At 35.2% G+C, this 20719-nt stretch overlaps 1 protein-coding gene across 5 annotated transcripts in view; it reads right to left on the bottom strand.

The window, feature by feature from the left end:
• The window catches only part of SLC4A7 (solute carrier family 4 member 7), a 109982-nt gene that overhangs the window by 25705 nt on the left and 63558 nt on the right, over window positions 1–20719 (bottom strand). For all 5 annotated transcript variants that reach the window (XM_030933071.1, XM_030933074.1, XM_010357330.2 and 2 more), the window contains 6 exons: window positions 19717–19863; window positions 12620–12726; window positions 10327–10501; window positions 6327–6460; window positions 4613–4858; window positions 2210–2315 (listed from right to left, as the gene is read on the bottom strand). In XM_030933071.1, coding sequence (XP_030788931.1) covers window positions 2210–2315; window positions 4613–4858; window positions 6327–6460; window positions 10327–10501; window positions 12620–12726; window positions 19717–19863 — 915 coding nt within the window. The remainder of the gene's footprint in view (window positions 1–2209; window positions 2316–4612; window positions 4859–6326; window positions 6461–10326; window positions 10502–12619; window positions 12727–19716; window positions 19864–20719) is intronic.

The raw sequence follows: 20719 nt of genomic DNA, 5'->3' as shown, positions 1-20719 counted from the left end.
GATATTATAATTTGAAAAATACGTGCATCTCAAATCACTAAAATACAGTATTTTATCAAGTCACTTCATATACTCCTTTCTTTCAATTCCATATTCCCTATAATGAAAGCCTCGTAGTATTATTTGTGAAATGTTTCTTCTGCATTCTTGCTTGTCCACAATTTTACCGCTTTTGTCTCTGAACAAGTGGTTTAAAACAAAAGCAGCAGATAGAAAATTAATACTATGCTCTTTCATGATGCTGGACAAGACATGGCTACAGTATCTAAATTAAAATCAGTAATAAAAATTGTGTTTAGCTTTTCTGACTTGACTTAGTACCTTCAGACTAAAAGCACAGGACCATGAGCAGTAAAATGACCGTTAAAATATTTCCATTAACAAAATCAGTAACAGAATAATATAGCATAATAAAATGCAATTATAGAAACTACTGACTTCATTTTCCTTTAAGGAAAAAAAAAATAACTGAAAGGCAACCAGAGATGAACAGAAGTACATGCCACTAAAGTTCTCCTTTTTCTTACTTATAATCTAATGAAGCTCATTTTAACAAGTCAGTTGTACCAAAAGAAAAATAGTTAAATGTTCCATTATTTTCACATGCCATGTGCTGAGATTAGTAAACCTAATCCATTCCATGGACCATGAAATTAAAAGCTATACCATTACCAGAAACACAAAAAAACCCACCCCGCAAGGCCCGTTGGGATAACATGAAAATACTTATATCAATAAAAGACATCTGACCCATCATGAAATGAATTCTTTGTAACAAATCACTTTCATTTGAACACCTCTATTAACTATACTTCTTCCTTAACAAAAATGACGTTTTAAATACAAAATAGTAAAGCATGAATCTGTTTTATCTTTTGTTTTTAGAGATAGGGTCTCATTCTGTCACCCAGGCTGGTGAGCAATGATGCTATCACAGATCACTGTAATCTCCAACTCCTGGGCTGAAGTGATTCTCCCTCCTTAGCCTCCCAATAAGTTAGCTACACACGTGAGTCACAATACCAGGGTAATTTTTTAATTTTTGTAGAGATGGTGCCTTGCTATGTTGCCCACGCTGGTCTCTAACTCCTGACCTCAAGCAATACTCCTGGCCTTGTCCTCCCAGAGTGCTAAGGTTACAGGTGTGAACCACCATGCCTGGCAATTTTTACTGCTTTAAATCAGCACTGCTCAATAGATATATTAGATGATGCAGATAATGTAACATTTCAATCACAGAAATAATGGAAATACAGAAGCCAGTAGTCACATGAATTGACTGAACACCTGAAATGTGGCTAGTTAACTGAAAAACTAAACTTTTAATTAATCTTAAGTGTAAATAGACACATGTGGCTAATGGCTACTGTATTGGATAATACAGCTTAAATTATCAGTGGCATTAAATTTCTGTTAATACCCTTCAAATTATATAGTTATAAACTAACTATCATCTTAGTAAGAAAGGAATGACCTACAGTTACTTATACGATATAAAAAGCACAAGAGTAGCTCAAGGGACCTTAGTCTTAATTCTAACTACTGGCAAACTTTACATCCTTATTTCTAACTCCCAGGCTTGAAAATGTCAAAAATAAATATTCCAGGGTTAGGACAATATTCCCCCAACAGAACACAAACATCTGTAATAGTATTCAGCACACAGTAGGTGTTCATTACATGTTGTTATCCTTTTTCGTTTATCTTCCCTTAATGTTCAACTCAGACTAGTCTTGATGAGTTAGACAAGGTTAACTTAGACATTTAGGACATTAACACAGCTCTTCATGATCTTCTAAATAAGCTGTCAATGGAGCAGATGAACTGATAAAAAGGCAGTATAAGTGGATATAAAATATTGTAAAGTCCAGTATATGTAGCCACAGTCCCAGTAAACACTTCCTTTGAACGTATCAATCTAAGTAGAATTAGAAAACAGAAGTATATTCTCATCTTTATACTGTTCATATCTTGGAAGTCAAATATAATTCCCCTTTACCTCTCATGCCAGTTTCATTCTTTTCAGCCTATACTTTCGAGTGCATGTTACATAAAAAAGTGGCAACTACTATCTGGTCAAAACAACACTACATACTGAAAACATACTACCTATCCATCAATCAAGAAGAAAATGTATGACTAATTAGAAAAAGCTAAAAGAACCAGATCAATATCTATTACAAAACCCTTTATTTCAAAATATACTCACAGAAACAGTAAGATTTTTCCAGGAAATATTGTGTGCTGTTATATTCTCTTTCTTCCATTGTGCTAGAGTTTCATTGCTGGGGTTAGGAGGTTCAGTACATACACATCTGAGAAATTATAGTAGTATACATTTTTAAGGATCCTGAATTTCATGCTTACATTTTACTAAATCAATTACACAATGTGGTAGTTTTTAACTTTTTTTTTTCCCCACATTGCAAAGCATGGAGACTAGAAAGTGAAAAATACATCAGAAACAACAGAATGGAATAAAGTTTGGGTTATAGAAATAAAATAAAACCAACACAAATATCAAAATGTTTAGTTAATGAAGCTAGTTATGTCCCTGGCAGGGGGCACTATTTTACTTAAAAATCGGAGATGATTCCACCATGTTTAGCAAGATTAGTCTCCACTAAAGCTTATCTACTCAACCTCCATAGCAGTTACTGCTGTCTCCTCCCACTCCCCCATAGCATGTACAGATTCCCAATAAGTTATACTACCATTAATTCTCTATAACTGACAAGCCCTACCTACTCACAGTCACCCTTTGTTGATCTTAAGGCTCATTCTTAAAGAAAGAAATAAAAAATAGTTTCTCATCACGACAGGACTAGGATAGTCATAAGGAAATCAGAGTTCAGTTCATATCCAGAACTATTTCAACTGCCTAAAGCTAGAACACACATAAGCAAAGAAACTTTTAAATACGGACTTAAAAGATGAAAAGAAATAATCATGAACGTTCCAAACTAGATTATGAACTATTTGAGAAAAGGCAAAAAGACAGACTTTGGAGTCCATTCAGGCGCTTTTAGTAGCTGACTGACCTAATGCAAGTTTTAACCTCCAAGGCCATCAGCTTCTTCATACACAAAAGGGGCTATGATGTGAATAAGTAACACTACAAATACAAATTTATAATATAAATTAGGCAACACTCCTAACACAGTGCTTGCAGACGTTCACAGAATGTTGAGCAAATAAATGTAATTCACATGTAATTACCCAGTTAACTAGAAGGAAACACTGCTCTAACTGGCTGACACTAACTATAAAAGGTATGCTTTATAAATATAAAGGTCAAAGAAGCAAAAGGCAAGGAAAGAAAGTTTTAAAAAAATTGCTGAAATTAAAGCTTCTAAGAGGAAAGAAGATAGCATATAATAGATTGGGCATCATAGTGTCACTAGTATATTCAAATAGGTCAGTGTCTTACAGGAATTTTCATACTCTCTTTATTCTGTCCGTCAAAGTTGAGAGTGTGCAAGGAAAGGTAGCAGGGGAAGAAGAACGAATGAACAAAAGGGGGAAGTACATGTATCTGGGGCTTAGGTGGGTAGAAAAAGAAAAGCTGTATCCTTTTGTGTCTTTTGGTAACCATATTTTTCCCTGTAAATCAATCAAATGCAGTTCCACATTTACACCAAGCGTGACTGCTAAAGACAGCAAATAAAGGCATCTACTTAAATATATCTACTTTTAAAAGCCTATTTTACACTTATTGAATATACTTGCCAAACTTTCGTAACTATTATACATTTTCAAATCCTATTTTATTCTAGAATTTAAAAAGATTTTCATTGCACATTTTTCTCATCAAAGGAAAACACTAAACAGCAGACGAATGTATTGAAATAACTTTCAGTAAAAATTATCAAGCTTCAGCCAGGCGCAGTGGCTCACGCCTGTAATCCCAGCACTTTGGGAGGCCGAGGCAGGTGGATCACCTGAGGTCAGGAGATCGAGACCAGCTTGGCCAACACGGCGAAACCCTGTCTCTACTAAAAATACAAAAATTAGCCAGGCACGGTGATAGGTGCCTGTAATCCCAGCTACTGGGGGGCTGAGGCATGAAGATCACTTGAACCGGGGAGGCAGAGGCTGCAGTTAGCTGAGGTTGTGCCACTGCACTCCAGTCTGGTCAACAGAGAGAGACTCTGTCTCCAAAAAAAAAAAAAAAAAAAGAATTCAAGCTTCAGAAATATTAATGAAGATGAAAAATTTGAAAAACATTTTTAAAAAGTCTACATTACATTATACATCTAGGATTTAAAGAATATAAGATCCAATGTAATGACTGCCTGATTCAAATATATAGTGGATCAGTTGCCAAACTATCAAATTTAAATTGGCCAATCCAATTCAAACAGAAGACCAAAACATATACATGTGAATAAGCTATTTCAGTGAACAAAAAACACTGAATTTAATCGACTATATCTTTGTCCATTGAATGCTGTGACAAAATCTCATCTGAAACAACCACATCACTATCACATGGCTAGCTAAGGAGTTATAGCTAGTTACACTATCAGACTGCAAAAAAAATTCATTTTCTGAGGCTCTGACATCTCTGTAAAAACACATTTTAATATTAGGAGAAAAGAGAAATACTTACGAGTAGCTGGTCAGTTTATCTAAGTTGTTGTGCATATTAAATGCATATGTTTCTCCTAAATCAAAGAGCTTCTCCAAAGCCTCGTAGATGAATATGATACAAATAAGGGCTGCAAAAGCCTCTTCTGTAAATCGAGTAATATAACACACAAGGCTGCTTGCATCTGTTGCAACCAAAACAATGCACAAAAAAGAAGTCCACAGACCAATACTGGTTCTTAAAGACAGATAAGAAAGTTGATAATCTCTGTTTAGAAAGAAAAATATGAATATGATAAACGTGTGGAATAGTATTTGTACCTAAAATTTTTCATAGCAAGCAATGGAACAGCATGAAAACATGATTCCTAAAAGAGAATGAATTACAAAATGCCAAAATAACAACTAGAGAAAACTCTGTATCTTTTTCTGCTTCAACTGAAGACTAGCTTATTAATAGACTTGTTTATTACACTTATATAAAAGATTTACAGTGAAAATCTACTAGGCAATAAATATTTCAAAATCGTTACAGCTCACTTTCTAAATCAGTTATGAGTAAATGACAGGTATGGTGTCTATATGAAAAAACAATTGCATCTTACTCCCTCTAAAGATCCAGACGTCATGTGTATCAATACAGTAATCAGCTCCAACATTATTACCATCACTACCACTACCCTCCTCTCCCATTACCACCACAGAAAGTGATTTCTTATTTTAAACCTCAAGAAATTACTACCAGAATCTATACTTCAGGTCACTGCATTCTCTATTATCTACGTGGCATGCCAGATTGGAATCAGATTCAGCTTGTTTAGTGAGTACAGAATCAGAAAGAGAGCTGGATCCATCAAATATGTAATAGCATCAAGTTGTTTCAAACTAAAATATACAAACTTCATTAATGTCACAAAAGCAAGAATATTAGAGGTTCGGCACGGTGGCTCACGCCTGTAATCCCAAACTTTGGGAGGCCAAGGCAGATGGATCACCTGAGGTCACGAGTTCGAGACCAGCCTGGCCAACATGGTGAAACCCCATCTCTACTGAAAATACAGAAATTAGCCAGGTGTGGTGGCAGCGCCAGTAATCCCAGCTACTTGGGAGGCTAAGGCAGGAGAATCACTTGAACCTGGGAGGCAGAAGTTGCAGTGAGCCAAGATCGCACCACTGCACTCTAGCCCGGACAACAGAGTGAGACTCAGTCTCAAATAAATAAATAAATAAATAAATAAATAAATAAATAAATAAATAAAATAAGGAACAGTATTAGCCATGCTGAATTCAAAGTCTAACAGCTACAGTACCCTATATTCATTTCTACAGTGTGAACAACCTCACCAATGGAAACTGACACTTCACTCTGATTGCTTCAACCCAATTCAGATTAACACCTTCTTACTGGTTTAAATTTGTTAGCACAAAGGATTTGTATTTAGCCCTCAAGTGATCTGCTTATCAGCATTCAAATCCACTGATTTTATACTCAAGGACAATCTTACTTTCTTCATCTCCAAGTTACTGGATTAAGAATGGAAGGGGTCAGAGTACGGTCAATCATACAGTAGCTCAAAAATAATGAGAATGCGCATATATTGACCAAATTACTTTTCAGCAATTAAATAACTCCTAAGTTAATAAACAATTTCATATATAATTGTGTGTATATATATATACACACACAAGCACACACACACAAACACATGTGATAAGTAGAGAGGGCTATTACTTACCTGCAGAATTTATATAAAATTTTTTCAAATACTAGAACTGGACCTGTGCTCCCCAATATTGTTAGAGGTTGCCCAGCAAACAATGAATAGGCAATCCCAGTTAATGATGCTCCAAAAAGAGACTCTATTGCACTCTGTTTAAGGAAAAAAGAAATGAATAAAAGCAATACATCATAAACATTTCTCTAACCTACTATAACACTTGTAAGACATCTGGAAAATAAAAATACCCATCAAGCAGTTATAAAACCAACACCACTTTGAGTTTTTAATATAAAATATAAAAAATTACAAATACATTTTAAATACACAAGAAAAAAATTCTCTCTTTTTGCATATTAAAAACTTTTGCGATCATCCTTAATTCAAAACTCAATACAGGTTGAGTATCCCTAATCCAAAACTCCACACTCCAAACTTTCTGAGTGCCAATACGACACTCAAAAGGAAATGCTCATTAGAGCACTTCAGATTTCAGATTAAGGATGTTTAACCAGAAGTATAATCCCCCAAAAAAAATCCAAAATCTGAACTACTTCTGGTTCCAAGCATTTCAGATAAGGGATACTCAACCTGTGCTGTGGGATGAAAGGAGCAAAGAATAAATGGGAGAGACACACACAAGGGCTTCAACTTTATAAGTTTCATTTCTTAAGTCTGTGAGTACAGAAGGATATGTATTATTTTCAATACTTTTATATGGCTGAAATAGTTCATTTTAAAAATAAAAAATAGTAAATAATATGGTGCTACAAAAAAGAACTGCTATAAAAAGATCTTTCAAATAGGTGATAAATCAACATGTGACTATCTTTCTCAAACTGATTTCTAAAGGGCAAAACTTTCCACATATTTTAAAGAAATTAATCTAATAGCTTAATCAATTATCAAAACTGAAATACTTAACAAAATAAATGAGAAAAATCTCCTCAAAATAATTTATGGTAACCATAAGTGACAAAGTATCACTAAAGTTTGGCAAGAAAAGATAAAGAGAAAATGAAAGACTAAGAGAATTTAAATCAACGTTAGCACACTAATTTTGTACAACCACCACCATTACATTCTAACTAATTAGGCTATCAGATGATTAGTTATGCCACTAGAAAAAGGGGGAAAGAATCAGAAAGTAAGGAATGAATAGTTTACCATATTACAAACATCAAGGTCAACTGGAAAGTACTATCCAGAAAAGCCAGCCCATTAATTGGTAAAGGGAAGGAAAAAAGAAGCTTGTAAGAAACAATCCTGCTGAAATGAGAGGCAGCGCAGCAACAGGCAAAGAGGACGGCTTCCGAAACTAGATTTCCAGTGGGAAGACTGACTACTACTAGGTGTTCAGCCATGGCCATATCTTAACCTTTCTAAGCCTAAGCTTTCTCACTTTGAAATGGAGGTGATGATAACTAGAACATAAATAGTATTTGCAAAAATACCTAGCAAGCATGGTGTCTGGCACACAGAATACAGTCAATGAATGGTAGCAATTCTCATCATCGGCTAGAACAGCATCTTCCAAAATCAAAATCACAAAATAACAGTAAGCAATGAAAGTATACTTCCACTATTAGAAAAAAAATTGGGATCAAACTCAAAGATAAACAAATTTATCTTTTGGTAACATAAAGGAGAAGTGTCCATGTTAATGACACATTTGTTAATTATATGGCCTAAATTTGTTTTCTTGCCTGTGGAGAAAATGTTTGTTCTTAGAAGACACTGCTAAGCCATCATAAAATCCTTAGTTCAATTACAATAAGCATATTTAGGAATGAATTTATGCAGAGCTTAAGTCAAAGGAAAAGAATGGGCCAGGCGCTGTGGCTCACGCCTATAACACCAGCACTTTGGGAGGCCAAGGTGGGTGGATTGTTTGAGCCCAGAAGTTCAAGACCAGCCTGGGCAACATGACAAAATTTTATCTCTACAAAAAAATACAAAATATTAGCTAGGTGTGGTGGTACACGCCTAGAGTCCCAGCTACTCCAGAGGCTATGACAGAAGTCCAGGGAGGTCAAAGCTACAGAGAGCTGAGATCATGCCACTGTACTATATAGCCTGAGTGAAACAGTGAGACTCTGTCTCAAAAAAACAAAAAGTAGAAACAAAGGAAAAAAATGTCTAAATGGTGTATATATACAGAGAGAGAAAGCAAAACATTGAGACAAGAAGCAAGGAGATGTCAAAAAAGACATTAACAAGGGCAAATGGGTATAAAATTAAGGTTCCCCTCTCCTAATCTTGGGTGGAAAAGCAGATATTGCCATATGAAAATCTTTTTTCTTTTTTCTAATTTTTGAAGTGTTTCTATGTTCACTGCCATACTGTTACCTGTCTTTTCCCTAAAGAAATCACAGCCTGGCCAGGCACGGTGGCTCATGCCTGTAATGCCAGCACTTTGGGAGGCTGAGGTGGGCGGATCACGAGGTCATGATACCGAGACCAGCCTGACCAACATAGTGAAACCCCATCTCTACTAAAAATACAAAAATTAGCTGGGCGTGGTGGCAGGCACTTGTAGTCCCAGCTACTCAGGAGGCTGAGGCAGGAGAATTGCTTGAACCCGAGAAGCGGAGGTTGCAGTGAGCCGTGATCGCACCACTGCACTCCAGCCTGGTGATGGAGCGAGACTCCACCTCACACACACACACAAAAAAAAAAAAAACCACAGCCTATTACACTGCCTGCCTACCTCATTCTCACATTCAGAAGTTTCCTTTGTACTCATCAGAAGGCCTACCTACCCTTACCTTCCCCTCACATACCATACTATTTTGTCTTTTACACTTTTTTCACTTAGAATCCTTGAGCACAGGAGATACTGGCTATTCTTACACTTATCTATATTCCTCCAACGCCAAACACATTGTCACATGTGCAAGATATCAAACAGCAAGATTAGATGGGCAGGTAATGAATGACAGTCCATGAACAAAGAGGCAGCAATTCTATGATGTAACAGATAAAACACATTTCCATGGGGACCAGCAGAGTGACATGCACAATTTGTGACAGCACATAAAGCAACTCACTAAAAATATGGACCTTTGATACAATGATTAAAGACTACGGTAAAAAGATTTACATAATCCAAAATAAATTCAGAGTTGAAAGAAAATTTCAGTTGTTAGGTTTATTTCACGTTTAGATCATGAAATATTTTAATTAGATAATTATGCCTTAGCTTTGGTTATTTTTTAGCCTTTGATCTATAAAAAAAAAAGGAATGTTCTCCCAAGAATAAATACAATTAAGTAAAAGACACTTAAGAATTACAAATTGTCTCATTTAAATGCCTTATTAAACTGATTAAAATGCATATCAACAACAACAAAGAAATGCCTTTCATTTTACAAAGCACCATAGCTCTGAATACAGTATAACCAGGAACAGGAAAACATAAAAACTTTCATTTTAGTAATATCAAAGAATGAAGCTTTCAATTATATTTTCTAAATAAAAGTTTTAGCTACTTTCACATAGATTTAATAACAGCAAAATTAAATGCCACTTCAAAATGCCACAGTTTCCACAATTATGTTCTATTCTTCCAGTCTAGTCTAGGCCTACCAGCCAGGACTGAAGAGTTAATATTCATCACGTGGCTCTAACTAATCCTATGATATCTTACAGGATATGAAGTAGCCCCACTGATAAAAACCCCCATGACCCACCCAGAATCAGTTCAACTGGTGTCTTCTCCCAGTCCACCCCACCTCAAAAGACAATCCAAGCCTTTTACTCAATTTATAAAACCATTCATCCAGCAAGCCAAAGTAAACCTTTTTTAAATTTTTTTTACCTCAACTGTGCATCTTCTGTTCAAATGGCTTCCCCATGTTTTCCACAGCAATTACCTTTGGGGAAAGTCTGCTTTGGGTCACGTTAATCATGCTGTGGGTAGACTCTTCAAATGAAAGTATGAATAGTGAGACAAATGCATACAGACACTTGCCTCTGAAGAGCTAAGAGCCTGGCCACTACCAATCTTTGTACTCACTATTCTGCCTTCTGTAGCTTCTCCAAGCAGCCCTCCAAAAGTGATTACAGGAGACATACAGGCACAGTATAGGAAAAGAATCGAGGCCAGGCACTGCAGGCTTAATGCATCCTTGAAGTCACTCAAGAAAAAAGGTGCTTTCCTTTTGATGTCAAGTATCAAACCACCAAAAAGCCTAAATAGGTGAGATGAAACTCGTCAAACTGTACACTAGAGGATTCTAGCTAGTTCAAACTACAACTATGGGCTACACAAAACTGCTGGTGCCTAGGTGTTTTGTCAACAAAATGTTAAATCCAATTTAACTTATAAATTACAGAAGATACACTCATTTAATCTACTGATAGAGGAATGTTATATTTCATTAAGAGACAGATATCTGTATTTTACGGACTATATCATGAAAAGATTGCAGGCAAATGATTTTATATGAGTAAATGTAATTTTGGACACAAATGTGCAAGGCAAGGTATAACAAAATAAATGAAACCAAACAACCCATTTATGAAAATGTACATAAGCAATTCTATTAATTGTCTATATTAAAATCTTCAAGGCAACAATCACAAATACGAGGAAGGCAATTATTATCCAAATACACTTTCATATAAATGTAGTATGTTGTGCTTAGATGCACAAGTAGTATGAATTCAGTAACTTCAAAAGCTTTTAAAACTAGTACTTCAATCATATAAACACTTTGTCTAGGGGGAAAAAAATTCCTAAAAACCATTTCAGGATATTTAATTTACTGTGTATGTAGACAAACTAATACATTAATAAAACAGGTTTCAATTAGTAGATTAAAAATCTGTTTGTACATCAAAGCCATACCATTTCAACATTTTTAACAATTAGTCTTATGGATACATCTAACTTGAAGACATTCCAATAAAATATAAGCTCCATAAGGGGAGACTTTTTCTTGTTTACTGCGTTATCTACAGTGTCTAGAACACTACCTGGGAAATAGTAGGCACTCAACAAACACTGGTGACTAAATCGGTAATTCGTTTTAATACTCAAAAAATAAATAATCATTCAAATTCCAACTGCAAGAAAACAGACCCAAAAAACTAACATTAAGCTTTCAAATGCTTTGGATATTTCAAGTTTTACCACTGTAATTTTTTTAAGTTAATACTGAAATAAATCCTAAACACAAATTGACAAGTAGTACTCTGTTCATAATCTGATAGCAAGGGGAATCAGCTTGCAATAAAAAAGTTGCCATCAATAATCTAAAATATGAATCTATAGTATATCATCAAATTGATAATTACTTAGTAAAGGGTGTACAGATGCTCTCAGGTGACTGAGATCAGTGGAGGCCTGACACAGTGCTTCTCAATGACTAACCCTATGCCAGTTTGAAGAAGCGATAATAGCTAGTAACAGAATAGTACTGTTCACACAGGGTCAAAATCTTTTCTCTGTTGTGTTCACAGAGACTAACACACTTCATTAGTCAATGAATTAACTGTGAATTTCAGTTTCTCTAAAGTCTATATTCAGTATGCCACTTACTTATTTTTATGATATAGTACCCTTTAAGGATGTCATCAAAATCCCTAATATTGTATCTGTTAAAGATTTTTTTTAAACAAATATTTAATATTTAAGATTATTTAATTCCATACTGACCACCAGTGGACAATAAAAAATCAATAGCCACATGCTTTTCCACAGTATGAAAATACTATAACATTTATCTACTTCTACAAAATATTAAGGCAATGTTTGCATCTGCCAATATTTCTATTTTTTGTTACAAAAATTAACTTCTTAAACAATTTTTCTAGCTGGGTTTCCAGAGAGCAATACAATGGTTCAATCATGCTTGTCCATGGAAGATTACCTCATGATATAATGCTCATTTAAGAGTTTTAAATCTGTGCACATATACAAAGAAATTATTAGTTGTAGTTACTCTCTGTTCCCATAATTCTCTAACTCAATATGAAGAATTATAAGAAGACTCTACACCTTCTTCAAGAACCTTCTGTATAAGCAATGGAAATTAACCTACACACTATATAACTGCAATACTCTGAATATACAGTCTATTATTTTCCTTTTAAACTAAAGCTTGATACATACTAATACAATTATTTATAAATTTTCTTATATATTTATACATATAAATTTTCCTTATATATAATAATGCACATTTTTCTAAATATGAAAAAATACTATAGAAGATTAGCTTTCAAACACTTGGAAAAAAATATAATATTTATGTTTTCATCAAATCATCCCCCAAACCCCTCAAAATATCAGTATTTGCACCCACCGTCCGGTCCTCTGTAGCTCAGGCCCAGCATGATGAGCAGCCTCTTTAGGAGTCTCACCCGATATGGGGGTAGATCCATTGTGAAACACAGGAATCTTTCTCTTTTCCTGAATTTCACAAAAAAACATTATTTTCAGAATTCTATTTTAAGAAAACTTGAGACGGCATCTTCAATTACAGTGAATATCAGATTTATATTGATTATGTATCTAATCAGTTCTCCTAGAAAAGAATGCTTCCTAAAATAGACTCTCTTCTGAAATAGATTGCTCTTTAAAAATAGAATCTACTATCAGTTTCTATTAATATTTTAAATTTCTAATTAGCTTTTTGAATCTTATATTCTAATTATCAATATACTATAAAATACATTCACACATACCATTTCAAACTCCTATTCATCAATAGCTACAAACAGAAGTAACCTCCAAAAAAGCAGCTCTCCCACCAAAACTTTAAACATACTGCTCCTGTTAACTATTGAAAAATATGCTTTACATTAAGAAAAAAGTAAATTTCATTTTTCTTCTACTAAAATACTTCCCTTAAAAAATAAGAGCTGTTTGATAAACATGTTTCCACAAAAATTAACTTCGCATGACATTTTATTACAAATTCAAGAGTACTATTCACATGATACAGGATTTCTCCCCCTCTGTTGAAGACAAAGAAACGAACTTTTAACTTGTTACATCAAGAGATTTCCGGGGCTAAAAATATGTGTGTGCATGTGCACATACAAGGGGAAAGATGAAAGCCTGTAATCCCAGCACTTTGGGAGGCCGAGACGGGCGGATCACGAGGTCAGGAGATCGAGACCATCCTGGCTAACACGGTGAAACCCCGTCTCTACTAAAAAAAATACAAAGCTAGCCGGGCGAGGTGGCGGGCGTCTGTAGTCCCAGCTACTCGGGAGGCTGAGGCAGGAGAATGGCGTAAACCCGGGAGGCGGAGCGTGCAGTGAGCTGAGATCCGGCCACTGCACTCCAGGCCACTGCACTCCAGCCCGGGCGACAGAGCGAGACTCCGTCTCAAAAAAAAAAAAAAAAAAAAAAGGAAACAGAGAGGTAAAGGGAAAGGGAGACAGAGATCTGTCATCCCAGGAGGTTTACTGGGTCAAAGGCTCTAGTTGAATTAAAGGCTTAGGCTAGCCAGTTTACATGTTCCATATTTAGAGAATAGCAAGGCCCATCTACAAATATAAGATTGCCATTTGAAAATGTCAAAATCTCACAAAATTTCAATTTTCAAACTTACATCTTAAAGAGGAAAGGGATAAAATTTTAGAACTCCTAGGAAACAAAAATAATTTGAAAAACTACAAATTATAAAATTGTGGTTTTGGCCAGTATTTTTAATTTAATTAATCATTTAATTGATTTAATTAATCATTTACTTGATTTGATTAAAGACAATGGCCGAAACCACAATTACTTTTGCGCCAACCTAATACAACCCATGAGACCCAGCCAAAGCACATTCAAGAAAATTAAGCAATTATATTAACAAAAATGAAAGAAGGAAAAAAAGTGAATTAAACAACTACCTCAGAAAATGTGAAAACAAAAAAATCTTTTCTGGACGAAAGTGAAAAGAACGAAATAAAACAGCTAACAGCAGAAACTAAGATACAAAATAAAATGCATTTTTTAAAAGTACTAAAATAAATTTTAAAGGCTGCTGCTTGAAAAATACAATAGACCTTTAATAACAAAACAAAAAAAGCTAAGAGGCAATAATTTCATAGTGAGCACATTTTATATACATACATATATACATACTACACTTTATATAACTCCATGCAAATAAATTTGAAACCTAGATGAATCTGGTAATACACTAGGAAAACGATTGACCAAAACTGACACCAGAAAAAATAGGAAGTTTTACATATACCGATTTCCAAAGAAATAAGCTAATTGTTGAAGTCTACATGACAAAAGATTCAAGCTCAAAAAACTTTACAAAGGAATTCTTCCAAACTTTTAAAATCAAATTATTCTACACCATTTAAAACCGTTTAACACCACAAATGAAAACTTACAAATTTTTTTATGAAACAAGTATACTGATGTGAAGTATAAAATGTGAAGATGACACAAAAATCTATAAACCAATCTATAGTAATACATAGTAGACACAGACCACTACCACTTTAAAGTCCAAACTGGGTTGACTCCAGGAATTCTTTCATATTCAAAAATCTATTCATAAGATTTACCATAATAATTGATAAATAAAATTAATATAACCATTTGCCAGAGACGCTGAAAAGGCATTTGATAAAATTCTACATCAATTTATATTTTAAATATCAATAAAAAAGAAATAATGTTACTTTCTTAACATGATGAAATGTATATTTTGGCTCCAATGCCATTATCTTACTTAAAGGGAGAAATACTAGAGATATTTGACTACAGTGAGAAATAAGATAAGAAATGCCTATTTAAAGCCCATGCTATTTAACACTGTACTAGAGATTTTAGTCAATACAATTAGACAACAGAAAACAATTACAAGTATAAGATTTAGAAAAGGAGGAATAAAACTATCCCTTACTTACAGATTATATGATGACTGAAAAACTATTACAAACAATTAAGAATGGTAGCAGGATTAAAAATACACAGTTGAGGCCAGGCATGGTGGCTCACACTTGTAATCCCAGCACTTTGGGAGACCGAGGCAGGTCGATCACCTGAGGTCAGGAGTTCAAGACCAGCCTGGCCAACATGGCGAAACCTCGTCTCTATTAAAAATACAAAAATTAGCTGGGCATGGTGGTAGACACTTGTAATCCCAACTACTCGGGAGGCTGAGGCAGGAGAATCACTTGAACCCGGGAGGCGGAGGTTGCTGTGAACTGCGATCGCGCCATTGCACTCCAGTCTGGGTGGCAAGAGCAAAGCTCCATCTCAACAAAAATAATAAAATACACAGTTGATTCTTGAATAAACAAGGGAGTTGGTACCAACTCCCATGCAGTTGAAATTTTGTGTATAGCTCCCTGAAACTCAATCTAATAAGCCTACTGTTGACTCGAAAGCCTTACTGATAACACGAACAGTCGAACATACATTTGGCATGTTAGAGGTGTTATAACCTACATTATCACAATACAGTAAGCTAGCGAAAAGAAAATTTTAATGGAAATACATCATAATTTCTATTTCACTTATTTTATTTCTCTTAAAATGTGGACAGTACCAATACTTGTTTCCTGTAGTACCCAAACCATAGAAGGATCCATGTCGCAAAAGAAGTCAAAAGCAATCCTGAATGATCAGAACCCTTCTGCCAGATCAGCTGATGTCAATTTGTTTTCTGGCACTACTAATTCTATATCTTTGTCCTCATCACCAGCACTGGTTCGGAAGCACTCATCTCCATCGAGTTGTGTTCTGTTAACTCCTCTGGTGTGGTGTTTATTAGTTCTTGAGCTTCTCCAAGATCCACATCTTGAAACCCTTCAACTTCCACCTTTTTTGCCATATACACAATTTCCTTGAGTGGCCCTGTCGTAAAACCTGTTAAGTCATGCACAACATCTGGACAGTTTCACCAAGAAGGAATTTACTGTTTCAGGTTTGATGATGTTCCTGGCTTTTTCTATAATAATGATGGTGTCTTCAACGGTGTAATCCTTGCAGACTTTCATGATGTCCTTGCTATCCAAGGTTCTCTTCCAGAGCATTAATAATCTTTTCTATATAGCATCTAATGTAACAAGCCTTAAAGGTCCTCAGTCCCCTAATCTAGAGACTGAATTACAGACGTTGTGCTTGGGTGCAGGTGGACTACTTCGACACCTTTGGTGTTGAACTCACAGGTTTTGGGTGGCCAGAGGCATTGTCTAATATGAAAAAAATTTTTAAAGGCAGTCCCTTACTGGCAAGGTACTTCCTGACTTCAGGAACAATGTACTGATGGGACCAATCCAGAAAAAGGGTTCTCATTCAGGCCTCCTGTACAACAAAAAGACTGGAAGCTGGCATTTATCTTTTCCTTTCAAAGCTCAGCATTAACAGCTTTATAGAGAAGGGTAAATATCGTAAATTGGAGTGCATTTGCACAAAACAGTTAACCCTTCCTGCATTAAATCCTGGTGCTCACTAATCTTCCTTACTAATAAAAGTCTTCTGTAGCATTATTTCCAGAACAGAGTATTTTCATCTGCATTAAAAACCCGTTCAGGGGATTTTCTTAATAGGATCTGATCTGGGAACTCATCTCCCGCCTCCTGGACGGCAGAAGCTGCTTCTCCAGTTATTTTGACATTTTTTAAGCCAAACTTCTTTCTAAAATTACCAAACCATCTTTGCTGGCACTAAATTCTCTGATCCTTCGCTTTTCTTTTGCTTTATGTTGTCGTAAAATGACTGCCTTTTCTTGGTCATATCAGAATCTATAGATATGTCTTTCTTATAGTAATCTGCACCCACATAAAAGTTGCATTTTCAATATGAGATAAAAAGGTATTTTGCAAAAAGCAAAAGTGTTCATGCCTGCTGGCATAGCTACAGTGATGACTTTATGTTTCCTTTTCTTTTTACAATGATCCTTACACTAGATTCATTTATCTTGAAATGGTAGGCAATGGCAGATGTCATTCTATGGTACATACCAAGCGAATACACTTTGTCTTACATTTGCATGACTTTTCTCTGTTTCTTAGGAACACTTACTAGTAGCACTAATGGGACTTCGTATGAGTCCCATGTTGTTTTTCAAAACTTTCCAGCATTGCAGTAAACATGATGAAAAATATATGAGAACCTCATGATCACTTTTTAGGGTAAACAGAATTTACTGGAGAGACAAACTGCTGATGTGGAGACGATGAGCAACACACAACATTTTATGCACGTTAACTTGCAATACTTGAGCTCACTGCAACAGCAACAGGCAGTAACTATGAAATTACAATATGACAGCGGTACAGTATTTACTATAGTTAATTTTATGCAGTTAGGATTTAATACTGCATCTTTACTTTTATTTACATTTCTCTCCACTGAGAATGGTGCCATGTACACTCTTAGTGTGTATAAGTTTTTGATAAATTTTAGCTTTTTAGAATAGATTTGTATATATTTTATGCTAATAAATTATTATTAAAGAAGACTAGTATGTACATATATTTTACGCATTCAGGAATACCTAATTAATCTTAATTTTTTGATATTTCTAGGCTATGAAGTTTGTATGCAAATTTTTTCAAATTATCAAAAACCTTTCCAATGTTTACTGAAAAAAATCCACATAATTAGAACTACACAGTTCAAACTCAAATTGTTCAAGGGTCAACTGTGTATGCATATATGCACATAAAAAATAACAAATAGCCTTCAATTCATATAAAAGCAACAAAGATACAATACTCATGAATATACTCATCAAGAAACATGTAAATTATAAGTAAGGAAAACTTGAAACATCCTTTAAGACAAAAACTTGCTTGAAACAGAAAATCAACTGGTGAGAGACACTCCATGTTTTTGAATAGAAAGACTCAAAGTCATGAAGACGTTAGTCTTCCTTCAATTCAATGAGAAATTTGTCACAACTTTTAAAAAACCATTACGCATATTTCTGAATATAGAAAGCTGATTTTAAAGCCTACACAGAAAAATAAATATGCAAGATAGCCAAGAAAATTCAGAAAAACAAGAGTAAGAAGGAGAGCAAGAACACGTCTAGACCTACCAGATATTAAAATATACCAAAAAGCCTAAAAAATTGGAGTGTGAAATTGGTCCATGAATAGACAGACCAACAGAAAACAAAACAAAGTCCAAAACAGGCTTAGATGCAAATGGAATTTTAGTTAATAAAGGCAGCATCACCAACCAAGAGGAGTAATGTTTAGCTCTGTAATGAACAGGGAGAACTAGGCAGCAATTCAGAGAAAAGATGAAGCTGGGTCTATACCCACATAAAATATGCTATGAAAACTTCCAAAGGATCAATGAACAATTTAAATGTTAAAAAAGAAAGAAAAAAAAAAAAAAAACATGCTGGTGGGGCAATGAACAAAAGATAATCAAGAATATTCAACCTCACTAATTATACAAATGCAAATTAAAACCTCATTATAAGGCCGGGAGCAGTGGCTCACGGCTGTAATCCTATAACTTTGGGAGGCTGAAGCAAGAGAATCACTAGAGCCCAGGAGTTTGAGATCAGCCTGCACAACAAAGTGAGACACCATATCTACAAAGTATCAAAAAATTAGCTGGGGCTTGTAGCATACACCTGTGGTCCAGGCTACATAGGAGGCTAAGGCAGGAGGTTTGCTTGAGCCCAGGAAACTGAGGCATGTTCACGACATTGCCTTCCAGTCTGGGCGACAGAGCAAGACCCTGTCCCATAAAAACTAAATTAAAAACCTCATTAAAATACTTAAAATAGGAAGATAAAGATACCTATTAGATTGACAAATATCCCAAGTTTGGCAACACACAGTGTCAGTGAGGATGTAGGGAAATAGGCCCTTTCATACATCACTGTGGGAGTCCAAAACAGTCCAGCTGATGGAAGGAATTCTAGTAATATCTACTAAAATTATAAATAAATTCCCCTTTGATCCAGCAATTCTGTTACTGGGGATCTATTCTACAGATACATCTGCACAAGACTAAAACGACATGTGATTACTGTCATGCATGGTTTGAAATAGCAAAAGACTGATAGAACCCAGGAACAGAATAAACTATGGTACACTCATGCATAGAAGACAACAAAGCTGTGAAAAAGTGAATAAGGAATATTTTCATGATTTCTTACATCAGATCTCCTAGATATACTTTTATATGAAAAAAGCAAGGTACAGAACGGTATATGCAGTACATTAACTTTTGGTAAGAGAAACAAGACTACATGTTCATAGTTTCAAGTACTGAATAAAAAATGAAAAGGATAAACAAAAAACTAGTAAAAAATGGTCCACCCATAGGAGGTAAGTGTGGGGGTAAGAAGGTAAAAGGGACGAGGTGGGGATACAACTTCTCTGTTTTAGTTTTTGAATCATAGCTAATCAAAAATAATTTTATTAAAATAAAGTAAGTTACAGAAGAATAGCTCTGGATTCTTACCTGAGAAGGGACACTTTTTGGTGGTTCTATGCGTATAGAAGGATCCCACTCTCCTGGAGGTAGGACAGTTACTTGATCTAAAAATTCATCAATTCCAGATAAGAGGTCATTTCTGTCTTTTGCTTTATAAGCTACATCATGGAAGATCTAAGTAAAAAATGTATTGAGTAAAAAGGTTTTAAAGCTGAAAAAAAAAAAATTCTACACATAGTCCACTCTGGATATCACAAATAGCTTCGCAATAATCACCTAAACTCTTATCTCAGGCAGGTATTCAGCCCACCCCGGGTAACAACTATACAAGGTAATCCACTCAGTATTATCAGATGAATAACAACAACAAACAATGAAAGAGAACAGCTACATGTTTAGAACAATTTTTTAAAAATAAAATTTTGCCTGGGAAATAGTAATTGATTAGAAAATAAAACACTGTAGCATGTCACTCTACTTCTATGACATTTAAATGTCATTTATCCTAAGAAAATAGTCATGGATATGCAAACAACTTTACTTAAATAGTTTATTTAATGATCAACAGCTACTGGCTAACTACTAACTGCTAAAATACAATTCAAAGCATTGTGGATAATGCAATGGTGACAGGTAAGGCAAGTTTCCCTATATATTCAATAACCTTTTTTTCTAGGAGGAAAGACAGTGAAACATGTTATTAAATAATTATAGGTATTGACAGATGCTCTGACAAAAAGAACGTAGGGTATAGAGAGGGAAACTGATGGGAAAGAACAAAGTAGCCAGGAAAGTTCTCTTGAAGAAGGTAACTGACCAGGCACAGTGGCTCATGCCTGTAATTCCAGCACTTTGGGAGGCCGAGGTAGGCAGATCGCGTGAGGTCAAGAGTTTGAGACCAGCCTTGCCAACTTAGTGACACCCCATGTCCACTAAAACTACAAAATTAGCCAGGCATGGTGGTGCACGCCTGTAATCCCAGTTACTCAAGAAGCTGACGCAGGAGAACTGCGCCACCACGCCCAGCTTA

This window comes from Rhinopithecus roxellana, chromosome 1 (assembly GCF_007565055.1).
Source record: "Rhinopithecus roxellana isolate Shanxi Qingling chromosome 1, ASM756505v1, whole genome shotgun sequence".
In the NCBI taxonomy this organism is placed as follows: Eukaryota; Metazoa; Chordata; class Mammalia; order Primates; family Cercopithecidae; genus Rhinopithecus; species Rhinopithecus roxellana.
Note: the sequence above shows the minus strand (reverse complement) of the source record. Positions and strands in the feature narration are given on the sequence as shown.